General features: G+C 36.5%; 1 protein-coding gene across 4 annotated transcripts in view; it reads left to right on the top strand.

Annotated features, from left to right (window-relative positions):
• The window catches only part of PALS1 (protein associated with LIN7 1, MAGUK p55 family member), an 88,693-nt gene extending 68,960 nt beyond the window's left edge, over positions 1 to 19,733 (top strand). For all 4 annotated transcript variants that reach the window (XM_080683996.1, XM_080683994.1, XM_080683997.1 and 1 more), the window contains 7 exons: positions 4,032 to 4,215; positions 6,058 to 6,129; positions 6,492 to 6,563; positions 9,259 to 9,426; positions 10,074 to 10,276; positions 12,009 to 12,119; positions 19,426 to 19,733. In XM_080683996.1, coding sequence (XP_080540122.1) covers positions 4,032 to 4,215; positions 6,058 to 6,129; positions 6,492 to 6,563; positions 9,259 to 9,426; positions 10,074 to 10,276; positions 12,009 to 12,119; positions 19,426 to 19,602 — 987 coding nt within the window. In that variant the 3' untranslated portion in view covers positions 19,603 to 19,733. The remainder of the gene's footprint in view (positions 1 to 4,031; positions 4,216 to 6,057; positions 6,130 to 6,491; positions 6,564 to 9,258; positions 9,427 to 10,073; positions 10,277 to 12,008; positions 12,120 to 19,425) is intronic.
• Positions 19,734 to 21,579: the final 1,846 nt, after the last annotated feature.

Raw genomic sequence — 21,579 nt, 5'->3', positions numbered from 1 at the left:
AAGCATAATAGTTTGAAACAGAACACAGTTTCATTTCTTTCTCAATATATCACCACATTTTCAATATATATCATCATCCATGTTTTTCCATTATTCTTTATGGAACATATTAAAATTGCTATTGCATTTGCAACCTTCCTTCTGTATAAAGTTCTTCTGTAGGAGGAGAAATGAGGAAACAGTTTGTATCTGGATTCCAGTAGCCTGATTCTTTGTGCACTGTGCCTTTCCACATACCTCCTGCAAACAAGCCTTGAACATCAGAAGTAACTCTTCTCTTAGAGAAGACATACAGAGGAGGGATATGACCCTTTGTATATGGCTTTAAAAAGAAAGGGAGAGCCCTCGCCGTTTTAGTTCAATGAATAGAGCGTCAGCTTGCAGACTGAAGGGTCCGGGTTCAATTCTGGTCAAGGGCAGCAGGTACCTCCGTTGCAGGGTCGGTCCTCGGCCCTGTTCAGGGTGCATGCCGGAGGCAACCGGTCAATGTGTCTTTCTCATGTTGATGTTTCTCTCTCTGTCTCTCCCCCTCCCTTCCACTCTCTAAAAATCAATGGCAAAATATCCTCTGGTGAGGATTAACAAACAATAAACAATAAATAAAAGTAAGGGAGAGAAAGGAAAAGAAACGATGCTCTTTTAAAATATAGCATTTGCACCCTGACCGGTTTGGCTCAGTGGATAGAGCGTTGGCCTGCGGACTGAAGGGTCCCAGGTTCGATTCCGGTCAAGGGCATGTACCTTGGTTGTGGGCACATCCTCAGTAGGGATTGTGCAGGAGGCAGCTGATCGATGTTTCTCTCTCATCGATATTTCTAACTCTATCCCTCTCCCTTCCTCTCTGTAAAAAAAAAAAATCAATAAAATATATTTTTAAAAAATAAAATAAAATAAAATACAGCATTTGAGCCTGGCCAGGTGGCTCAGTTGGTTGGAGCATCATCCTGTACACCAAAAAGGTTGCGGGTTGATCCCCAGTTGGGGTGTATACAGGAGGCAACCTGTATGTTTCTCACATCTGTGTTTCTCTCTCTCTCTCCCCCTTCTCTCTCTAAAAATCATAAACGTATCCTAGAGTGAGGATTTTAAAAAATAAATAATACAGTATTTGATGTGTAGAGATCTTTTCAAAATAGAAACAATGTTGTGCAATATTTTTTTCCTTCATTTCTTTCTTTTATTGTGAAAAACTCTTAATTGCAATATCTCTTGTAAAGTTTTTATAAAACATAACTGGCTTAAAATGAACTACTATTATTAAAGCTTGTAACTAAAGGTTTCCAAAAAAAGAAAACGGTGATAGGAAATCATTATTTGTTGTTGTTCATAATCCTCACCTAAGGATATTTTTTTCCATTGCTTTTCAGAAAAAGTGGGAGGGAAGCGGGGAGAGAGAAAAACATCGATGTGAGCGGGATACATCAACCAGTTGCCTCCTGCATGTGCCCAACCGAGGGGTGGGGAATGAACCCTTTGGTGCACAAGCCAATGCTCCAACCACTGAACAACATTGGCCAGGGCAGGAAATCATAGTTTTTGTTGGCATATGCAGAATAATTATCTATGAGATTAAGAAATTAAAACCAGTTTATTGAGCATCATTATGGTACAGGTCAAGATCTAATAAGAGCAAAGGTATCTTTCTGTAGATAAAGTACTGTAGGTGTTCAACTAAAACTGTACTATGTTCACTGGCTCATTTATAATGTCACGAATGGCAAGAGCAAAGTGTCAGGAGAGGTACTCCCTTATGCACCACATATAACAACAAGTGGCTGCTTTATCATTTTGAGAAGGCACAAATCTTGGCCCTTTTGTAGTTTACTTCCTGGGTGACTAACACATTTATCCAGGACACATGAATTGCTTAAGCTGTGCTGTTTCTGTCTCTCCACATTGACTTAGAAACAAGTTAGAATTCCCAGACGGGTCTATAAAACTTTAGGTTATATTTCACAATATATTTGAAATAATATGGAGAGAGGAACTAGAATATTTGAGCTGAAGGCACATTTTTCATATAGTAATGCTCTAATCTAGCGATTTTCAAACGGTGTGCCCCAAGAATTTTTAAAACCTACAGTACCTGACTAGTCAGGAGCACTGACCTCTTTTCCCTTACACTGTCAAATTAAAAAATGACAACAGCTAACACAACAATAGCCTTCCAGTGTGAATGAATTAAAATTATACCTATGGCTTTGTCAGATCGGCAAAAAATTTATTTTTTAGTGTGCCATAGATTTTAGTAATTAGTTTATGTGTGCCATGAGATGAACATAGGAGTAAATTGAAATGTAGTGGGATCACACTGCTTATTAGTGATGGAATATGCACTAGAAAATTCAGAGTACTGATTGTCCAGTAAGTGTTAGCTAGTATGATATTTACTCTGTGCCAGGCACAGTACTAGTTATTTTATCTCATTTAATTCTCACAGCATCCCTATGAAATATAGATATCTTTATTATTCCCATTCAACAGGCATTGAAACTAGAACAGTCAAGTTAATTGCCCAAGCCCACTATTGGTAAGTGACTGACTCAGGACTAGAACCCATGCCTATTCCAGAACCTATGCTCTTAACTGCTGGGTAGTGTAACAGGTAATGTCCCACAAAGCCACTAAATATTAGGTTTCTGCATCACTGTTTATTTTCAGTTCAAAGAACTCTTAATAAAACTGAGAGCATGCCTTCATGAAGTCTTCTGATTTGTGGGGTCAAGGTTGGGAGGATAGAGAAAAGTGGTTTAAGGGTAACTTAAAGGCCTCAGGATAAAGTTACAGTGAAGGGATACAAACCATAGAAATAGCCACTAGCCCAGTGGCGTTAATTTTAATTATTGAAATATATTCTTAGGAGTCCCAAATAATTATTTTCCTTACAGTGAACATCTGTTGGATCTCTTTTGTGTACAGGGCACTGTGCTAAACATTGGATTTATAATAATGAACATGACAAAATAATTATAGTTTGCAGTAAGTAGGAATAAGCACAGTGTGAACATTGAGAATAAAAATAAGTGGAATCAATTACATAAGATGGTCAGGAAAGGCCTCTTGGAGAAGGCAACGTGAAGCCAAGACCATAGAATGAGATGATGCCAGGCCTGTTAATTGCCAGAAGAGCTTTCAGGTAAAATATCTAAAGAACTTTGTTTTTGGAAAGCCTGTGGGCATGGAGCAAAGCAGGAGAGTAAAGAGGCGAGGAGGGGATTCTGTGAGACGAGGCTAGAGAGGAAGATAGGGCCAGGTCAAGCAGGTTTCCTTGGCCATGCAGGGAGTTTGGATTTTAAATATAGTAAATGATCTGATTTGTATTTTACAAACACAAACAAAACATTTCTGGCTTCTGTGTATAAATTGGATCAGTAAAGCCAATAAGGAAGCAAGGAGATTTAGGAAACTGTTGCTGAAGTCATTATGAAGTATGATGATGGCTTAAACGTGGATGATAGCTGTGGCAGTGGAGAACATTAGTCAGGCTGTGTTCTGGAAGTAGAAATGACAGGACCTTGTAATGAATGTGGAGGGTAAAGGAAAGAGGAAGCAAGGATGCTTGAACAACTGGGTGGATAGTGGTGCTACTTATTAAAGGGAAATCTGGAGGAAAAACATTTGGGGAGAAAAATCAAGAGGTCTGTTTTATAGATTGGAGATTTCTGAGGGGCACCGCAGAGTTCTTGTTTTTACAGATCAGGAAGGGAGACAGTCAGGGGCCCTTTATTATATTCCTTTTGCTTCTTTAAGCCTCAGAAGCTTCTTAGCACCTCAGCTTGTTAGTAACTCATGATAGTGTTTTGCATACCCTTGTACATGTATGCAGTCAACAGAGAGATGAACTTAACTGAAGAAAACAGATGAGCCTAAGAAAATACTGCCCCAAAATACTGTTATTTAACTAAACTTTCCTCTTTCAGCTCATAATTTCTTTGCACTAATGAAAAACCATAACATTTTAATTATATTTATCCTAAGTATTTTGTGTTGCCATTTCATCTTTTTTTTTTTTTACCCTTTTTATCTTTTAGATCCATGTAAAAGCTCATTTTGATTATGACCCTTCAGATGACCCATATGTTCCATGTCGAGAGTTAGGTCTCTCTTTTCAAAAAGGGGATATACTTCATGTGATCAGTCAGGAAGATCCAAACTGGTGGCAGGCCTACAGGGATGGGGATGAAGATAATCAACCTCTAGCTGGGCTTGTTCCAGGTAAGGACAATATAGTAGAAAGTACATATATAGTTAAAAGAACATTTAAAAAACAGACCTTCACAGAGAAAACTCTTTTTCATGCCTTTTAAAAATAATTTTGAATAATTGCTTTTTCATCCAGTTGGGTTTTTATGTTGCAACTGTAGCATAAATATCTTAAATACAATTGTGACCAATTTGTTGGGCTTTAGAATGAAATTATGATCTAATATTAATATTTGCATCTGTTCTTTATGTGTATGAGATTATAGAAAGTCACAAGTCACCTGCTTTTAAAACCAAAAGCTGGACCAAATTTGGCTATATTTGGTCATATTTCAGGAAAGGAGGAATGAATGAGCTTCTCATACTAAGTTGAGTGGCTGATGCTTTACCCTTGATTCTTCACAATATCAGCTGCAGGACATTCCTCAAGAATCCTGGAGTATTGGGCAACCATCATGGTTCTCTATTCAGTGCTTCTGCCAAATATCAATTTGATACCTTCTTACCATGCCAGCCTTAGCCCATAAATATTTAGAACTGGTGTTTATTGACGGATTGATTACATTGAGTTTCTGAAAGTATATAGATGAGTCAAGGAGATTTCAGTGATATCATTTGCAGGTCTTTTATGGGACAAATAAATGGAACCACCTTAGTTTGAGTTTGATAATGGTTTTCTGTTAGGATTTTTAAGAGGTCATAATGTCCATCTCCCATTAATGTCTGATTCTATCTCAAAAATAGTTACATATGTGCATACTATAAAAATGTGCCATAGAAGTATCACACTGTAATGTTTTTAAACATCTTAATATGTAAATTATTAAAATTATTTTGTTCCTTATTTTTTTACTCTGTTAAAGACAAATATTCATTTTTAAATATTAATGCTCTTAAAATTTCCCCTCTAGTAATAGTTATTTGTTTCACTAGAAATGCAATCTGTATAGCTCTAGAGATAACCTGGTTACCTTTAATGCTTCTTATGTGTGTCAAACTCATTATTTTCACTTGTGCTTTTATGAAACACACTTCATTCTACAAGTTATTCAAACATAGGTGGAATAAGAATCCCTGGCGTGAAATGGAAGGTAGATATAACAATAAAATGTAAAAGTAGACCTCTAATACAGAAATTTTGAAGTAAAATTATTTTCAGCCTTCAGAAAAAATGCATTTGGATTTAAGGTAGATGTCTTAAAAGAAAATGAAGGTCAGAAACCTTGATAGCTTCCTATATTAAAAACATAATCCTTAGAGGAAAAACAATATTGTTTTCATTTATTTGCATCATTAGTAAAGGTGGAAATTTTAAAAATCATTAAAGCATACGCACATATATATATACATACAAAGGAAAAGAGGGAAAGAAAAGAATAAATGAAAGGGAATATGTTGAGTAGTGTCTTGGAATTAAAAAGTGATGAATATTCACATATTATTTTGTAAAGTTAACTTCTAGAATGAATTTGCTTGATTTTCTGTAATTCCAAATGATCAGAAGTATTATAAGATCCAGCATAGTACTTTTCATTTAATAACTACTGAATGAAAGCTTTGTAAAAATTGAGCTATTAAATTTTCTAACACCAGCTTATGATTTATCTTTTCTAATAGGTGAGATAGTCTAGTAATAAATGTCTTAGAATTGGTTGAGAGTGAGATTGAAACTTAATATGTTAAACATTTGGAGGCTTATTTATAATCATAGCTGACATACTCGCATAGGTGACAGAAGGAATTAGGAGGGAATATAAATGAATAGTTACTCCTGGTGTTTTTCCTTGATGTTTTTAAAAAATACTTCTATTCTTCTCTCTTAAATATTTACTCTTTTTCCTTTCTGCTATTAAGGGAAAAGCTTTCAGCAGCAAAGGGAAGCCATGAAGCAAACAATAGAGGAAGACAAGGAGCCAGAAAAATCAGGTTGGACATTTTTATTTGGCATTAATGAGAGATTTTTTGGGTCTTCATCTGTAAGTATGTTTAAATTTACATATCAGTTAGAACTGGCATGAAAGATGTATTCATGGCAAGAGTGATGTGAAAGGCAAAACTGGTTATCTTAGAACTATAAAGAAAGGACAGGATTTAAATATTAAAGATTGTTGGTCTATAATGTGAGATTAATAGAAAATTGTAAATACTTCCTGGAAAGTAGTTCTTCTATGAAAAATGTAATGTTTATAAATTTAAATTAACTATTTGAGTGCTTCTATTTGAAATATGTAGCTTTGTTTAAGGAAACAAATACCACATTTATAGTTATGTTTATGATTATTCAACAGGAAAACTATGGTGTGCAAAGAAGAATAAAAAGAAGAGGAAAAAGGTTTTATATAATGCCAATAAAAATGATGGTAAGTTCCACTCCCAGAGATAGCTGAATTTATGTCTGGAAGAGGCCCAATATTTAGCACTTGAAAGAAATTAAATAGATATTTTCAGGTAGTTTTGTTTCTGGCCCTGTCTTGCCTTTTAATGTGACAAAAGGGCTTAAGAAAGTCATTTAACAAAAATGATTTTCTTTTAGAATCCTATGAGTAATGCAGTGTTTTGAATTCAGAGAAAAACTGGTATAAAAATTAAAGTACAGCCCGGCCAGTGCTGGCTCAGCAGTGGAGCATCAACCTATGAACCAGGAGGTCACAGGTTCAATCCCTGGTCAGGGCACATGCTCAGGTTGCAGGCTCGATCCCCAGTAGGGGGCGTGCAGGAGGCAGCTGATTGATGACATTTCTCTCTCAATGATGTTCTATCTCTCTCCCCTCTCCCTTTCTCTCTAAGAAAACAATAAAAATTTAAAAAAAAAATTAAAGTAAAATATATATATAGTGTTATATGGATATTTCTCTAACTTTGAGGAAATGGAATTGAAATTTCTCTTAATTTTTTTCTACTCAAACTATTTGTGAAATTGATACATGCGTCTAACAAATTCTAACAATATAGCTATATTTTAAGTAAACAATATTTTGTCTATAATAACTCCTGTTACTAAGACAACTCATTCCACAGAGCCTGCTACCTGCTAGCAGTCAGGTACATGGAGTTTTTTTGTTCTATTTTAAAGTTGGTACTTCTCTTAAAATCAAAAGCTCTAATAACATGTGACTCATATTCCCAAGTGACAACACTTTGCTGTACCTAATGATGGCTGTTGCCTTTATATTGGGCACCTACTACTTGTCTTAGTTTAACAGTTTCCACAACATGCAATTTTTTATAAACCAAACCTAATTTACTGCTCTCGTTACCTTCTTGGTTAGTCCTTTATGGGCATCAGATATTCTACCTCTGCTTTGGTTCATGTTAGAAAGCCAAATAATAAAGTCAAGGCAATCCTTAACTTCTTAAACAATTTATAAGATTTATCAGTACCTTGAAGTTTTTTTAGGCAGCATAAATTAAATCAATGACAAAAATGGTATGGATTGTTGAAAAACTCCATATAAAACTATATCAGAGATTCCATTTACTTTAATAATTTTTTTTTCAAAATAAACAACCTTAACGCTTTGTTATATTTATGTAACTAAGAAGATTTATTGAATTTTTAATCCTTTCCTCTATATTTGGGTAGGTGATTAAATCTGTTTTTCATGTTTTGAAGTACACTAAAATTAATTAATTCAGCTCTAATAGCTATTATACTCTAGAAAATTTGCAAATCTGAAATCTACAGATTATAAACCAAGTCTGTAAGTCACAGTGCTGCCACAGTCTGATTATACATGTTAGAAGAAGGAACTCAGCTTTTTCAGAGTGAAAAGTATTTTGGGAAGGGACGGTGTCATCATAATTAATATTTTTATTAATAACTCATTTATAGTAACTTTTATTCTAGGGAAGCTAACTATATATACTTTTAATACCTTCATCTATTTAGTTCTCACAATAAATTCCTTGAACATACAGATTAATAAAATCAAATTCAGATGTTAAAGTAACCTGCTTAAGTTCTTACAACTAAGATATGGTTGAGCTGAAATTTAAGCAAATATAGTTCCTACTCTGTGCTCTGTGCTAAGCACTAGCATGACTAAGATGGTCCCCTACCCCCATGGAACTTACAGCTGGGAGGGTCTGACTACACATCTGATCTTCTCTCCCAGTCAGGTGAACTGGTACGCGTGAGAAGATGGCAGGCTGCTATTGTCTACCTTTGTTCTTAACGCTTAACAGCTCTGATTTCATCTGAATTATGGGCTTTAGGAATGTTAACCCCCCTATCGTAATTTATAGCTCTTTTTGAATCGTGACCTCAAATATTCCAGAACAAAGTAAATATAAAAGCAGGAAGTGTGAATGGCAAGTTATATAATCTCAGAAAAGTTTTCCAGCTTTCTCTGATACCTGATTGTAGCCACTATTTTGAATGTTCATACCATGTATTGTGCTCAGCATGCACATTAGGTCTGATCCTTAAACCAACCCTCTCAGGGGTCCTCAAACTATGGCCCACAGGCCACATGCGGCCCGCCGAGGACATTTATCCGGCCCACCGGGTGCCGCTGCCTGTCCTGCTTAGCAGCCGACTCGTCCTGGGCCCGCAGTGCGCATAGGAATTTGTTCATAGTTTCTTTTTTAAAACTATAGTCTGGCCCTCCAACAGTCTGAGGGACAGTGAACTGGCCCCCTGTTTAAAAAGTTTGAGGACCCCTGCAAATAATGTGTTAGTATCGTCATTTTACAAAATGCTAGATGTTATTCTCATTAGTTTACCACCTGGTGCCCCACCCCTGTCAAAGTACTGACTGCAAACTAGCTATTTTACATAAGGATCAGTATTGTTATATTAAACATTCAGTCTGAAATAAGAGAAGCAATAAAAATTTCTAGAATGATTCATATATTGTCTGATTTATTTTCATAGTATCCTGGAAAGGCTATAATGACAGGGGAAAATACTCTTGATCCAAAAAGTTAAGCATTTTTAATAATAAATTATGCTCTTTTCAGTTTTGTTTTGTTTTTTTTGGAAGATCTATGAGTGTATGTTTATTACATAGCAGTAATTCTGTCTAAAGAGCTTAACTTTTTCTTTTTCTAAAGACTATGACAATGAAGAAATCTTAACTTATGAGGAAATGTCACTTTATCATCAGCCAGCAAATAGGAAAAGACCTATCATTTTGATTGGTCCACAGAATTGTGGCCAAAATGAATTACGTCAGAGGCTCATGAACAAAGAGAAAGACCGCTTTGCAGCTGCAGTTCCTCGTAAGTTTGGATGCATTCCCATTTTCCTGTGCTTTTCAGTTCACTGCTTTAGAATCTAACTTACACAGGCAATTTTTCATTCATTTTATCAAAACATTGTTGACCGGGAAAGAAAAACTTTGTTTTAACCAAATCTTGAGAAATTTCAATTTTCCTAAGAATATGGTACTGATCACTTTCTAAATGAATTTCATTTTGCACTTCTTATAATTCCTTGTTCAATATGGAATCAACATCTGGTTTCAACAACTGATGAAGAAGATAGAAATTTAGACATAATCTCTGAACACAGAAGTTCTGTTTAAAAATTATAGGGTATCTTACATAGCACCTAATCTTATAGAAATAAACTTCAGAAAAGGTGAATAGTAGTGTTTTAAATGCAAGATGAATTAATTTAAAGTGTAAACATAAAGTATATTGTTATTAATATAACTATTAATAGCATACGAAAAACAAATTTTTGTTCATTTCTCAATCTGGAAATAAAACCAGTATTAAATTAAATACATGGGTTCTTAACATTTCCTCAGTTCATTATTGTATCATCTGTATTATGAAATAAAACTTTTTTCTGATTAGCAAAATTACCCCCCATCCTTACCATGATCAATATCAATTATTTTTACCTGATTTTGTCTGTCTAGATACAACTCGCAATAGGCGAGATCATGAAGTAGCTGGTAGAGATTACCACTTTGTTTCTCGGCAAGCATTCGAAGCAGACATAGCAGCTGGAAAGTTCATTGAGCATGGTGAATTTGAGAAAAATCTGTATGGAACCAGCATAGATTCTGTACGGCAAGTGATCAACTCTGGGAAAATATGTCTTTTAAGTCTTCGTACACAGGTAAAGCTGTTTTGGTTTAGGGTGTTGAACTTGAGGGCATTTTTTGCAAAGTAATCTAGTGGAAACTGTATTTTGGTCCAAGAACCACAGGACCTAATTAAGTTCTTATACAGCTTTTCCCCACTGACTCCCTATCTGAAATCAGACAGATTGCTGAATCTCAATTTCCTCAGAGTCAAATACATACATACCTACACATATACATGTACATATTTTCTAAAATTTAATACGGTAACTTAGAAATTTGGGATTTTAAAGATTGTTAGTTGTGGAAAAGTTTTTCTAGACTAGACAGCTTCAGCATAAAACTTTCCTTAATGAATCTACTGCGTATGTCAACTTAGAAAATATAAGCAGTGGTTAATAAATAGATGTATAGAAAAGGAAATTGACTCTAAAATTGTTCCCTTGAGCCCTGGCTCAGTTGGTTGGAGTGTTGTCCCATACACCAAAAGGTTATGAGTTCAATTCCCATTCAGGGTACATACCTAGGTTGCAGGTTTGATACCTGGTCAGGGAACATACAGGAAGCAACCAAGTGATTTTTATCTTTTTCTCTCTCTCTAAAAAAATCAATAAAAACATATCCTCTAATGAGGATTAAAAAATAATGAAAATAAGTAAAATGGCTCTCGAAATAATAGATTTTCTTTGTTTTTGTGTTTTTTTAGTAGATAAAAGAGTTTAGTCTACTATTTCAATTGTAAACATTTGAGAGAAGTATAAATGTTTTTACTAAACTCCTTCAGAATTCTTATATTATTTGGGCCAGCAGATGTACCAGAGAACATTGAGAAGTTAAACATATTGTCTTAATGTTTTTAGGTTAATAAAAGGGGGGTACAACCCTGTAATTCCCATTTTGATGGAGTGCTTCAGTTGACGGCACGCTGTCATGCGGTGGCAAAGGCGAGGTGAAAGCCACACCTCCCACCGTAGCTGGTTTAGCTCAGTGGATAGAGCTTCCGCCTATAGACCAAAGGGTCCCAGGTTTGATTCCGGTCAAGGGCCCATACATTGGTTACAGGCTCCTCCCCAGCCCAGGCCCTGGTCGGGGCTTGTGAGAAAGCAACCAATCGATGTGTCTCTCTCATATTGATATTCCTCTCTGTCTTTCCCTCTCTCTTACACTCTCTCTAAAAATCAATGGAAAAATATCCTCCGGTGAGGATTTTTAAAAAATTAAAAATTAAAAAAAAGCCACACCTCCCAATTCAGATAGTCTCCTTTCCTTGGATGTGCTTTTCCAAAATTTGTGTGTGTTTGTGTGTGTGTGTGTGGGTGAAGTTTTTCTCTCTGTGCTTCCATTTAGACCCTGGCACATTGTAAAGTGACTGCTCATTTCTACTTTCTCTAAAATGGATTTTTAATATGGTTATTATAATCTGCATGTGATCTTATAAGCAGGGTATTTTAACATTACATAGTTGTAATCCTTCATTCATTTATTTTTATTTCATTACATAAAAAGAGTGAGCCAATAAATAGTGTGTGTGTTTGTGCGTGTATGTGTGTGTGTATGTGTGATTTTATAGGTACCCAATATATTTTTACAGTGAATGGTAGGATCCTAAAATATTGTGAGTTTTTTTTTTTACAAAGATGTTTGGAAACACTCATAGGTTATGGTGTTATTGTTGTTTAATGACATTATTATATTCCAAGTATGTTATTGGGAAGAAGTTAAATCAAGAAAATTATTTTAAAGATCCAAAATATCTTTTCTTTTCAGTCATTGAAGACTCTCCGGAATTCAGACTTGAAACCATATATTATTTTTATTGCCCCCCCCTCACAAGAAAGACTTCGGGCATTGTTGGCCAAAGAGGGCAAGAATCCAAAGGTAGAGTTATTATACTGTTGTACTATTCCACTGAAAGTATACATGAAACAGTCATGGCCTATTATGTCACAATACTTAAAAACTACATCAGCTTGAGCTTTCAAAGTGATTATTCTTTCAGCCATATAATTTTCCCCAAAATTGCCATGATTGCCTCTGGTTAGACTCTGGCAGCTCTCCAAAGAAGGTGGCTTCTCTTGTTGTTCCCCACACATTCCCTGTTGTACCCCAAATGTATGGTAAGATTTGGCATTCTTTAGCACTTTCTTGATCTTCACATGGATGTGTGTATTTCCAGCAGGGATTATGTGATATCTTGAACACACACAAAGAGGGATCATCATATTCTTAGGGATTGCCCACTGTTCTCTGCAGATACTCTGCATGTGTGGGGAGCCAATATTGAGTGCCCTTGTTTTTCTCTTTTTTTCTCATTGAAGCTTTATATTGTTTGTCTCCTTGCTTTGATCTTCTTACATGATCTGAAAATGGAATATTTTTTAAATTATTTTAGATGCTGGACATGGTGAGGTAGTCTATTATATACTAAACATTATTAATGATTCAATGATAGTATACTGGTAATCAGAAAGCATTGGCTTTTTATTTAAATGTGTGAACTAAAAACTGTCATGTGAATTGCTTTGTCAAAGTAACAAATACTTAGTCTTCCTTGTTTTTTTCTGATTTTTATAATATTTCTATTTAATAGTGGAGTCACTTAATCTCATTTCATTTGCTATGCCCCTAACTCTCCTTAAAAGCCATAAAAACATGTAATAATGCTCTTCCTTGAAAGTCATTCCAAGCATGTAACAACACGCTTTTCCTTCGATTCTTGACTTTACCACAGCCACCAACCCTCGTGCCTCAAGATATGCTTTTTCACTCTAGGTGTACTTACATTTCTTATTCAGTCTCTGTATATGGGAAGCTAGTATTTTTCAATGTCTTAGGCTATAGACAACAGGGATTTCCCCATCCTATATGTTGAACATAATGTTTAGGCTAAGTAGATTAGCTAGTTAAAGTAGTGTTTCACCCCTTCTTTATTTTTTGCAGCACAATTGTAAGTTCACTAGTGGCCCGGTGCACGAAATTCGTGCACGGGGTGGTGGGGGGGGGGGTGTGTTCCTCAGCCCAGCCTGCACCCTCTCCAATCTGGGACCCCGCGAAGGATGTCCTGCTGCCGGTTTACAGGGATTGGGCCTAAATTGGTAGTCGGACATCCCTCTCACAATCCAGGACTACTGGCTCCAGCCACTCGCCTGCCTGCCTGCCTGCCTGATTGCCCCTAACCACTCTGCCTGCCGGCCTCCTCACCCCCAAATGCCCCCCGCCGCCGGCCTGCTCGCCCTCAAATTCCCCCCTGCCAGCCTGATCACCCCCAACTGCCCCCCATGCCAGCCTGCTCACCCCCAACTGCCCCCCCTGCTGGCCTGCTCGCCCCCACCATCCCTCCCCACTGGCCTGCTTGCCCCCAACTGCCCCCCTGCTGGCCTGCTCACTCCAAACTGCCCCCCCCACCGCTGTCCTGATCACCTCCAACTGACCCCCACTGATGGCCTGCTCACCCCCAACTGGCCCCCCTGCTGGTCTGCTTACCCCTAACGGCCCCGCCCCCCACCAGCCTGATCACCCACAACTGCCGTCCCATCCTGGCCTGATCACCCCCTGGCAACCCAAGCTCCCAGCCCCTCCTTTTTTTTTTTTTCCCAGCGCCTTCTTGAGCAGAGGCCAGCGCCAGCTGGAAGCAAGTATCTGGGATTTATTTATCTTCTATAATTGAAACTTTGTAGCCTTGAGCGGAGACCAGGGCCGGCCAGGGCAGGCGGGAAGTTTGGCTTCCTCCATCGCCGGGGGCAACCCAAGCCTCCTGCTCGCTCCAGCTCCGTGGCCACCACCATTTTTGTTGGGATTTATTTATCTTCTATAATTGAAACTTTGTAGCCTTGAGCGGAGGCCAGAGCTGGCCAGAGCAGCGGGAAGCTTGGCTTCCTCCATCGCCAGGGCAACCCAAGCCTCCTGCTCGCTCCAGCTCCATGGCCGCCGCCATCTTGGTTGGGTTAATTTGCATACTCACTCCTGATTGGCTGTTGGGCGTGGCTTGTGGGCATAGTGGAGATACGGTCAATTTGCATGTTTCTCTTTTATTAGTGTAGATAAGTAAGTGGGATCAGAGTGTCCTTAGCACTTGGGATGATACACAAGAAATATGAGACATGGTCACTTGCTATTTTTGAAGAGGATCACAACATATAATAAGAAAAATAAGGTTAATACTCTATGAAACTTAGTGCCCAGTAACTACTTTGGTAAACAAGCAAAGGAAAGGGATGCACCTTAAGGACTAGTGATCCATTCTGCTTGTTCAGCCCTGTTTTCTGTTTCGAGTATGCACGCTCTTTTTTAGTTAGGTTATTCTTCAACAAGGATTCAATGTTGTGCCAAAGGCCATACACCATTCCAAAACATGGTAAGCAATTTTCTTTTGGTTAGTGTTCTCTGGCAGTGCTCTCATGGAATTTTTTACCTACTTTATTTTGAATTAGTCATCCTAATTTGAGTGAGGTCTAGAAAGATACCAATTATACCTATTTTTAAAGCATGGACTTAATCAGTACCAAAATGTTTTAATGGTATACAATATGCTTGATTTTCTAATTAGAATTTTCTAATTTTTAAAAATCAACTTTATTGAAGTTACTTTACATAAATAAAATGCATACATTTTACTTGTATAATTCAGTGAGTTTTGGCAAAATGCATACCTGTGTTACTACTATGCCAATCAAGATTTAGAACATTTTCACCACTCCAAAAAATTCTCTCATGCTCCTTTTAAGTTAATACCCCTCCAATCTTCCCAAGGCAACCACGAATCTGCTTTATGTCACTATAGATTTGTTTTGTCTGTTCTTGAAGTTAATATAAATGAGACCACACAATATGTTTAAGTTTGTATCTGGCTGTATATCAGCATAATGTTTTGATATTGATCTGTGTTGCATCTAACAGTAGTTCATATCTTCTGTTGCTAAGTGCAATCTATACCATGATCTAAATATATTACAATTTGTCCACTTACTAATTAAAAATATTTGGGTGGTTTCCAACTTTTAGCTAGTATGACCATAGCTGCCCTAAACATTCATAGTCGTTTGGTGGACATATGTTTTCATCCTCTTGAATTGCATCAAATGTTTAACTATATAAAAACTGCCAAAATGTGTTAAAAACATTTTGCCATTTTATGCTATCACTTTGGTTCCATTGGCTCCACATTTTTACCAACTTTTACTATTGTATGTAGCAATTTTTTAGTTCTAGCAGGTGTGAAGTGTTATCATTATACATTTTCCTGTTGACTAATGACAGCATCTTTTCACATAGTCGTTTAAGCATGTTCTTTTGTGAAATGCCTCAAGTCTTATTTTTTTATTGTTATTTTTCTTATTCTTTATATCTGTATATAAATATTTTCTCAAAGTCTTTGTATCTTTTTAATTATTTTGAAGATCAGAAATGTTTAATCTTAATGAAGTACACTTTTTTATTTTTCTTATAGTTAATGATTTTTTTATACTAAAAAAATTTGTCTACTCTAGGATTATGAAGATTTTATCCTTTGGTTTCTTCTAAAAACTTTCTTGTATTAGCTTTTACTTTTAGTTCTGTGATCTATCTCAGGTTCATCATCTCTATTTTAGTGTGAGATAAGAGTGGAGATTGGCTTTTTGTTTTGTTTTGTTCTTTAAATCACATGTGGATATCGAGTTGCTGTACAATCATTTCTTGGAAAAAAAAACTATCCTTTTTCCCATTGAATTACATTGGCACTTTTGTAAAAAAATGACCACATATAATTGGGGAGGAGGGTCAAGGGAGGGGGTTGTCGGGGGGATTATAGATTATTTCTGGACTCGATTCACGTATTTATGCCAATATTGCACTGAATACTGTAGCTTTATTTTAAGTCTTGGGAAACAGTCATAAAAAGGAATGAAGTGATAGTGTAACATAGACCATATAGTGTATGATTCCATTTTATGGAATGCCCAGGATAGACAAATCTATAGAGACCTAATGTAGATTATTAGTTGCCTAGGGCTGGGGGTGGTAGAAAATGGGGAGTGGCTGCTAATGGGTATAGTTTTTGGGGGGCTGGGGGTGGAAAGTGATGAAAACGTTCTGAAATTGAATTGTGGTGTTGATTGCACAACTCTGTGACTATACTGAAACCTCTTGAATTGTACATTTTAAATGGGTGAATTGTAAATGAATTAATATATCAAGAAATCTGTTACCATTTTAAAAAATCTCAGAAGGCTTTATTGTAGAAATTGAAAAGATTTTAAAATTTATATGGAAATTAAAAGGAATAATCAAAACCCTTTAAAAAAAAAACCCTTTAGACAAAGAAATGTCAGAGTACTTTTGTCTTTGTTAATTTTCTTTATTTTTTGTCTGTTTCTATTTAATTGACGTGTCTTATTTTTGTTCTTTTGTTCTAGTTTGCATTAATTTGTACTTGCTCTACTGTCTTCAGTAGATGAGTTTTAAATCTTTTCTAATATGAAGCTACAGATTTCTCTCAGCAGTTGTTTAGTGTTGTGTCCTATAGAATTTGAGGTTATATTTCTCATTATTATTTTGTTAAAATGCTTTCTAATCCTCTTATGTCATTTTCTTCTTTAGCCAATGTGTTTTTTAGAAGTATATAATTTCCACCTGTTTGGAGATTTCAAAAAATATTTTATTGATTTGTAATTCCATTGTGGTCAAAGAACATACTCTGTAAGATGTCAGTCTTCCAAATTTGTTGAACCTTATTTTATGGTTCAGCTTGTGTTCTGTGTTGGTGTATGTTCCATGCACACTAGTAAGAATATATATTCTGTATTTGTTGGGTAGAGGGTGATGTATCTGTTGCCTTTTAATTTCACTTATGTTTTGTTTTTATCTCCTGTGGTATTTCCAATAGTGCTTTATCACTCACAAAATGGAAGTGTTGTATAAAAACAAATCCTCAGTTTTAAGTGAATGAAATTGTGCTAGCTGGAAAGTGATGGTGTTTCTCTGGGTACAAAATGTAAAATATCAATTGATTGTACTTTGAATCTCAGAATCTGTTCTGTTAAAGGGGGCCTTGAAGAGTGGTAAACTGATAGTCTGAACTTAGTCACTTTCCCTATAGGCTAATTTTGAGCAAAAACATTTTGTTTCATTTTAGTCTTGAATTATAATTTGAAAAATAAGAGGAAATTAAAACTAAGTAATATAAAAGCCATTTTGGAAAAAGATTAAATAGTGCCTTAAATTTGATAAAGAAAAACCAGGTAGATTGGATAATCATATGAATTTATGTAAGATGTGAGGTTTAACATTTACATTTCAACTCTGGCACCACCAAGTTTAGATTCTGTTTTGAGTTCTGGAATGTTTTTCAATAATCTTAAGCTTTGAGTAGACATAAGTTTCAGCAAGAATGTCAGTGTGTTTGGTTACAATAGTATAGCAGAGTCCCTGTTAGGGAACAAAGGATTCTGTGTACCACAGCCAGATGCACAACATTCCAGAATGAAAATGAGAGAGCTACACAAGCAACTGCCTCAGGACAAGCCAGAACTGTCAGACTTTTAATATGTTTTCCTTCTGTTACAGAAGTTCAACCAGCTGAATGATAGAAATAGTTTTGTATTGTGGGTCCAATATAGTATGTAACTTTTATATCAGACATTTGGACTTGAGTTTAATTAGTTTTCTTTATTGACAGGGGTGTTTTGGAGGCAGTTTCACTTTCTTGAACAATTGTGCCTGATAATCAGAGGCACACAGCCTTGCCTCCTGCTTGTCTATGTGAAATAGTTGTTTCCCTTACCCAATAGTTTAAAGTAGCCTGCTCTGGGTTGTTTCCCAAACTCTTCTTAGTATACTTTTTGCATCTTAAAGACCTTCTTTGTGTATTGAAAACAAAGTAGAAATATAACATGTTAAGCTGAGTATGTACTTAACTACCCTCAGTATACACTGAGTGGCCAGATTATTATGATCTCTGAACGCATAATAATCTGGCCACTCAGTGTATATCCTATAAAATAAAAGGCTAATATGCAAATTGTCCCCTCGACCAGGAGTTCGACCAGCAGGCAGGCCGGCCAACCACCCATGTCCCCTCCCCCGGGCCAGGCTGGCAGGACCCCACCCATGCATGAATTCATGCACCGGGCCTCTAATATACATATATATACACACACACACTGAGTGGCCAGATTATTATGCATTCAGAGATCATAATCTGGCCGCTCAGTGTATGTGGGGGGTTGGCTTCAGGACCCCTAGTGGATACCAAAATCCGAAGATGCTCAAGTCCCCTATATAAAATAGTGTAGATTAATGCATGCAGTTGGCCCTCCACATCTGCAGACTCCCAACCTCGGATCGAAAACAGTTATTCAGATACTTACTGAAAAAAATGTACCTATAAGTGGACCTGTGCATTCAAACCTGTGTTGTTCAAGGGTCAGCTGTATTCAATTATTAAATCTTGAGTTGACCAGCAATACTTTCATTAAAAAAGATGCCCATTCTATTGATCCTTTGCTTTTCCAATCAGATGTTTAACTTGCCTAACTCTGCAATAGATATAAAGAACAGGGGCTCTATAAGAGCCAAGAATAGATGGCGCTTTGGGTCCTGCCACTCTTGTTCCACCCATAAAGGTTCACTCTGTGTTACAGCAGATGTTCTTTTTAGGAAGAGGTTAGGATGCCCTAGAACCGTGGTTGGCAAACTGCAGCTCGCGAGCCACATGCGGCTCTTTGGCCCCTTGACTGTGGCTCTTCCACAAAATACCATGGCCTGGGCGAGTCTATTTTGAAGAAGTGGCGTTAGAAGAAGTTTAAGTTTAAAAAATTTGGCTCTCAAAAGAAATTTCAATCATTGTACTGTTGGTATTTGGCTCTGTTGACTAATGAGTTTGCCAACCACTGCCCTAGAACATTTTAAAATGAATGTCTGTGGGGAACTCAAAGTAACAGTCTTTGCTCTTGAAGTCTTGTGGGTGAGATAAGACAGCAATATATGAAAACCTAAATCACAGTATAAATAGATTATATTGAGTCCCAAATGACTCACAGTGTGAGTCCTGAAGATGCTAGAAGAGCAAAGGAAGTCACTGTGTGCATGACAAGACTGGGAAGGAGCTCCTAAGGCGGAGTATTTTGAGAAAAGGAAAGCAGTTGACTTGTTCTTTGGCCACCTTTGGTAAGGCGTTAACTTCACACTGTTCATCTACTCTTTACAGCCAGAAGAGTTGAGAGAAATCATTGAGAAAACTAGAGAGATGGAGCAGAACAATGGTCACTACTTTGACACGGCAATTGTGAATTCAGATCTTGATAAAGCCTATCAGGAATTACTTAGGCTAATTAACAAACTTGATACTGAACCTCAGTGGGTGCCGTCCACTTGGCTGAGGTGAAGGAAACATCCATCTGTGGCATGATTGGACTTGATCTGGCACACTATCAGTACGAAGGTAAACCTGATACTTCAGCAAGACTCTGAGGGTAAGGTGGCAGGCAATGTAGGCCTCTTGTTAGATCTCAAACTAGTGAGAAGAAAATCCCCATAGCTAATTTGTGCACAGCAGTCTTTATTCCCTATGGCTTTTGGTTCTTGACTCATTTGGGGATTCTAAATGGAAGCTTTCAATGGAGCAGTTCCATTTTATCCATGTAAAAATCTTTTTCACCTAAATCTTTTCTGTCTAGTCATATTTCCATGAAAAACGTGTGTGTATATACACAGCAGCCCATGTCTCACATAGTTAAAATATTAATGTTATTTAACAGTTAACTTAAATGACTTCATGGGAATTGGGGGGGTGGGTAGGGACTGTGCTTCTGTGTACTGGGCAAGATTTTATTTAGTTAGAAAACTGATTTAGTCATCAGAAATACTATCCTTAAAATTTTTTTGTGCTGAAAGTAGATACACACCAGATTTCAAGAACTCACTACAAAAAATATGTTAAATAGTTTATAGTGATTAAAATATTTTTTAAGGTGCCACTTTGGTCTGGAACTACTCATAGGCTTGAATTCACTTGTGTTTTAATTCTTGAAAAACATTCCGTTAGAAGCACCAATTTTTAGCTCAAGCTTTGTGGATTGGACTTTATTGCAGACTCTGATCTAAGTGCATGATGATCTTTTTAAAGATATGATTTTATGAATTTTCCTTTAATTGTCACAACTGATTTGATAACCTTGCTTCCTTTCTCCTATCTGCATAGTACAACTGAGTATGTAAGTTACATTTTTATGAATGGCAGATGTTCATATAAACTGTGTTGACTGTTAAAGTTTCTCATAATGAAGTTTTTTATATACATGAGAGGACATAGCACCTTTGACAGTTTTTGCATTTTTATATAGGAGCACAGTATAATTTGATGACTGTGCTATGTACAGGTAATAAACTGGAATTCTGTGATGAATATAGCTGCTGTACTGTATACTAATATTTAATAGATTGACAAATGGTTATTGATAACACTTGTTCAGATTGGACTAAAATTATATCTGAGGGAAATACTGTGACAATTGACTTTGAGATCAGAAGAAAAGAATTACCTGAAAGTCATTTGAACATTTTAGGAAAGGAACATGGGTGGGAGGGGGGAGTTAAACATATATAAAGAGGCTTTTGTCCTAACAACATCTGTCTCTTAGGACCATAATGCAATCGCTTGTTAAATCATAAATGTTTAAACTAATGGGATTTTCACACTGGCATGGAAAGTTGATTTGTAGTCTTTTCAAGCCTTTCGGGATGGTGTGATGTGTGACAAACAACCTCAAATGTGAACGTCATTTTATTTTTGTGATGACTTTAGCTACATTTCCTGTTCTCAAAGCTAAACACTGGAATAATATTGAATTGTCACTTAATTTAATGTAAGCAGTTTTTAACAAGTAGTTTGTGTCATGTGTATATTTGATTTTTTTTCTTGTCTACATACTTTTATTTGAACAAATGTAGACAGTTTATGTTGCCTTTTTCTGTTCAAATTTGCATGGCATTAAAGTTGGCTGCAGTGTGTGTCTTATGTGGAAATACTTTCAAGATGTTCATTAGGAAGAAATATCCTGGGTTAAGAGAAGGAATGCCATACATACTGTCTCTTCAGGTCTGAAACACTCCAAGTTTATAGCAGGAAATGCAAAGCTCACACTGATTTTTAGCATTGGAAACCAAGGAATATAAGCACTTCATCTTCTCAGTCTTGCAGTTTTTCTCCTCAGGAATGAAAGGCAGTCAGTGGTAGACAGTGGAGTTTTGTGAGCTGCTTATCATAACTGACAACTGTTTTTAACCCTAAAATCTAAAAAGTTGGCAGCTTAAATTGTGTTAGAATGAGATTTCAGGTAGTGTCAGTCAGTGGCTGTTCCAT

Source organism: Plecotus auritus, assembly GCF_963455305.1.
Source record: "Plecotus auritus genome assembly, chromosome: 1".
In the NCBI taxonomy this organism is placed as follows: domain Eukaryota; kingdom Metazoa; phylum Chordata; class Mammalia; order Chiroptera; family Vespertilionidae; genus Plecotus; species Plecotus auritus.
Note: the sequence above shows the minus strand (reverse complement) of the source record. Positions and strands in the feature narration are given on the sequence as shown.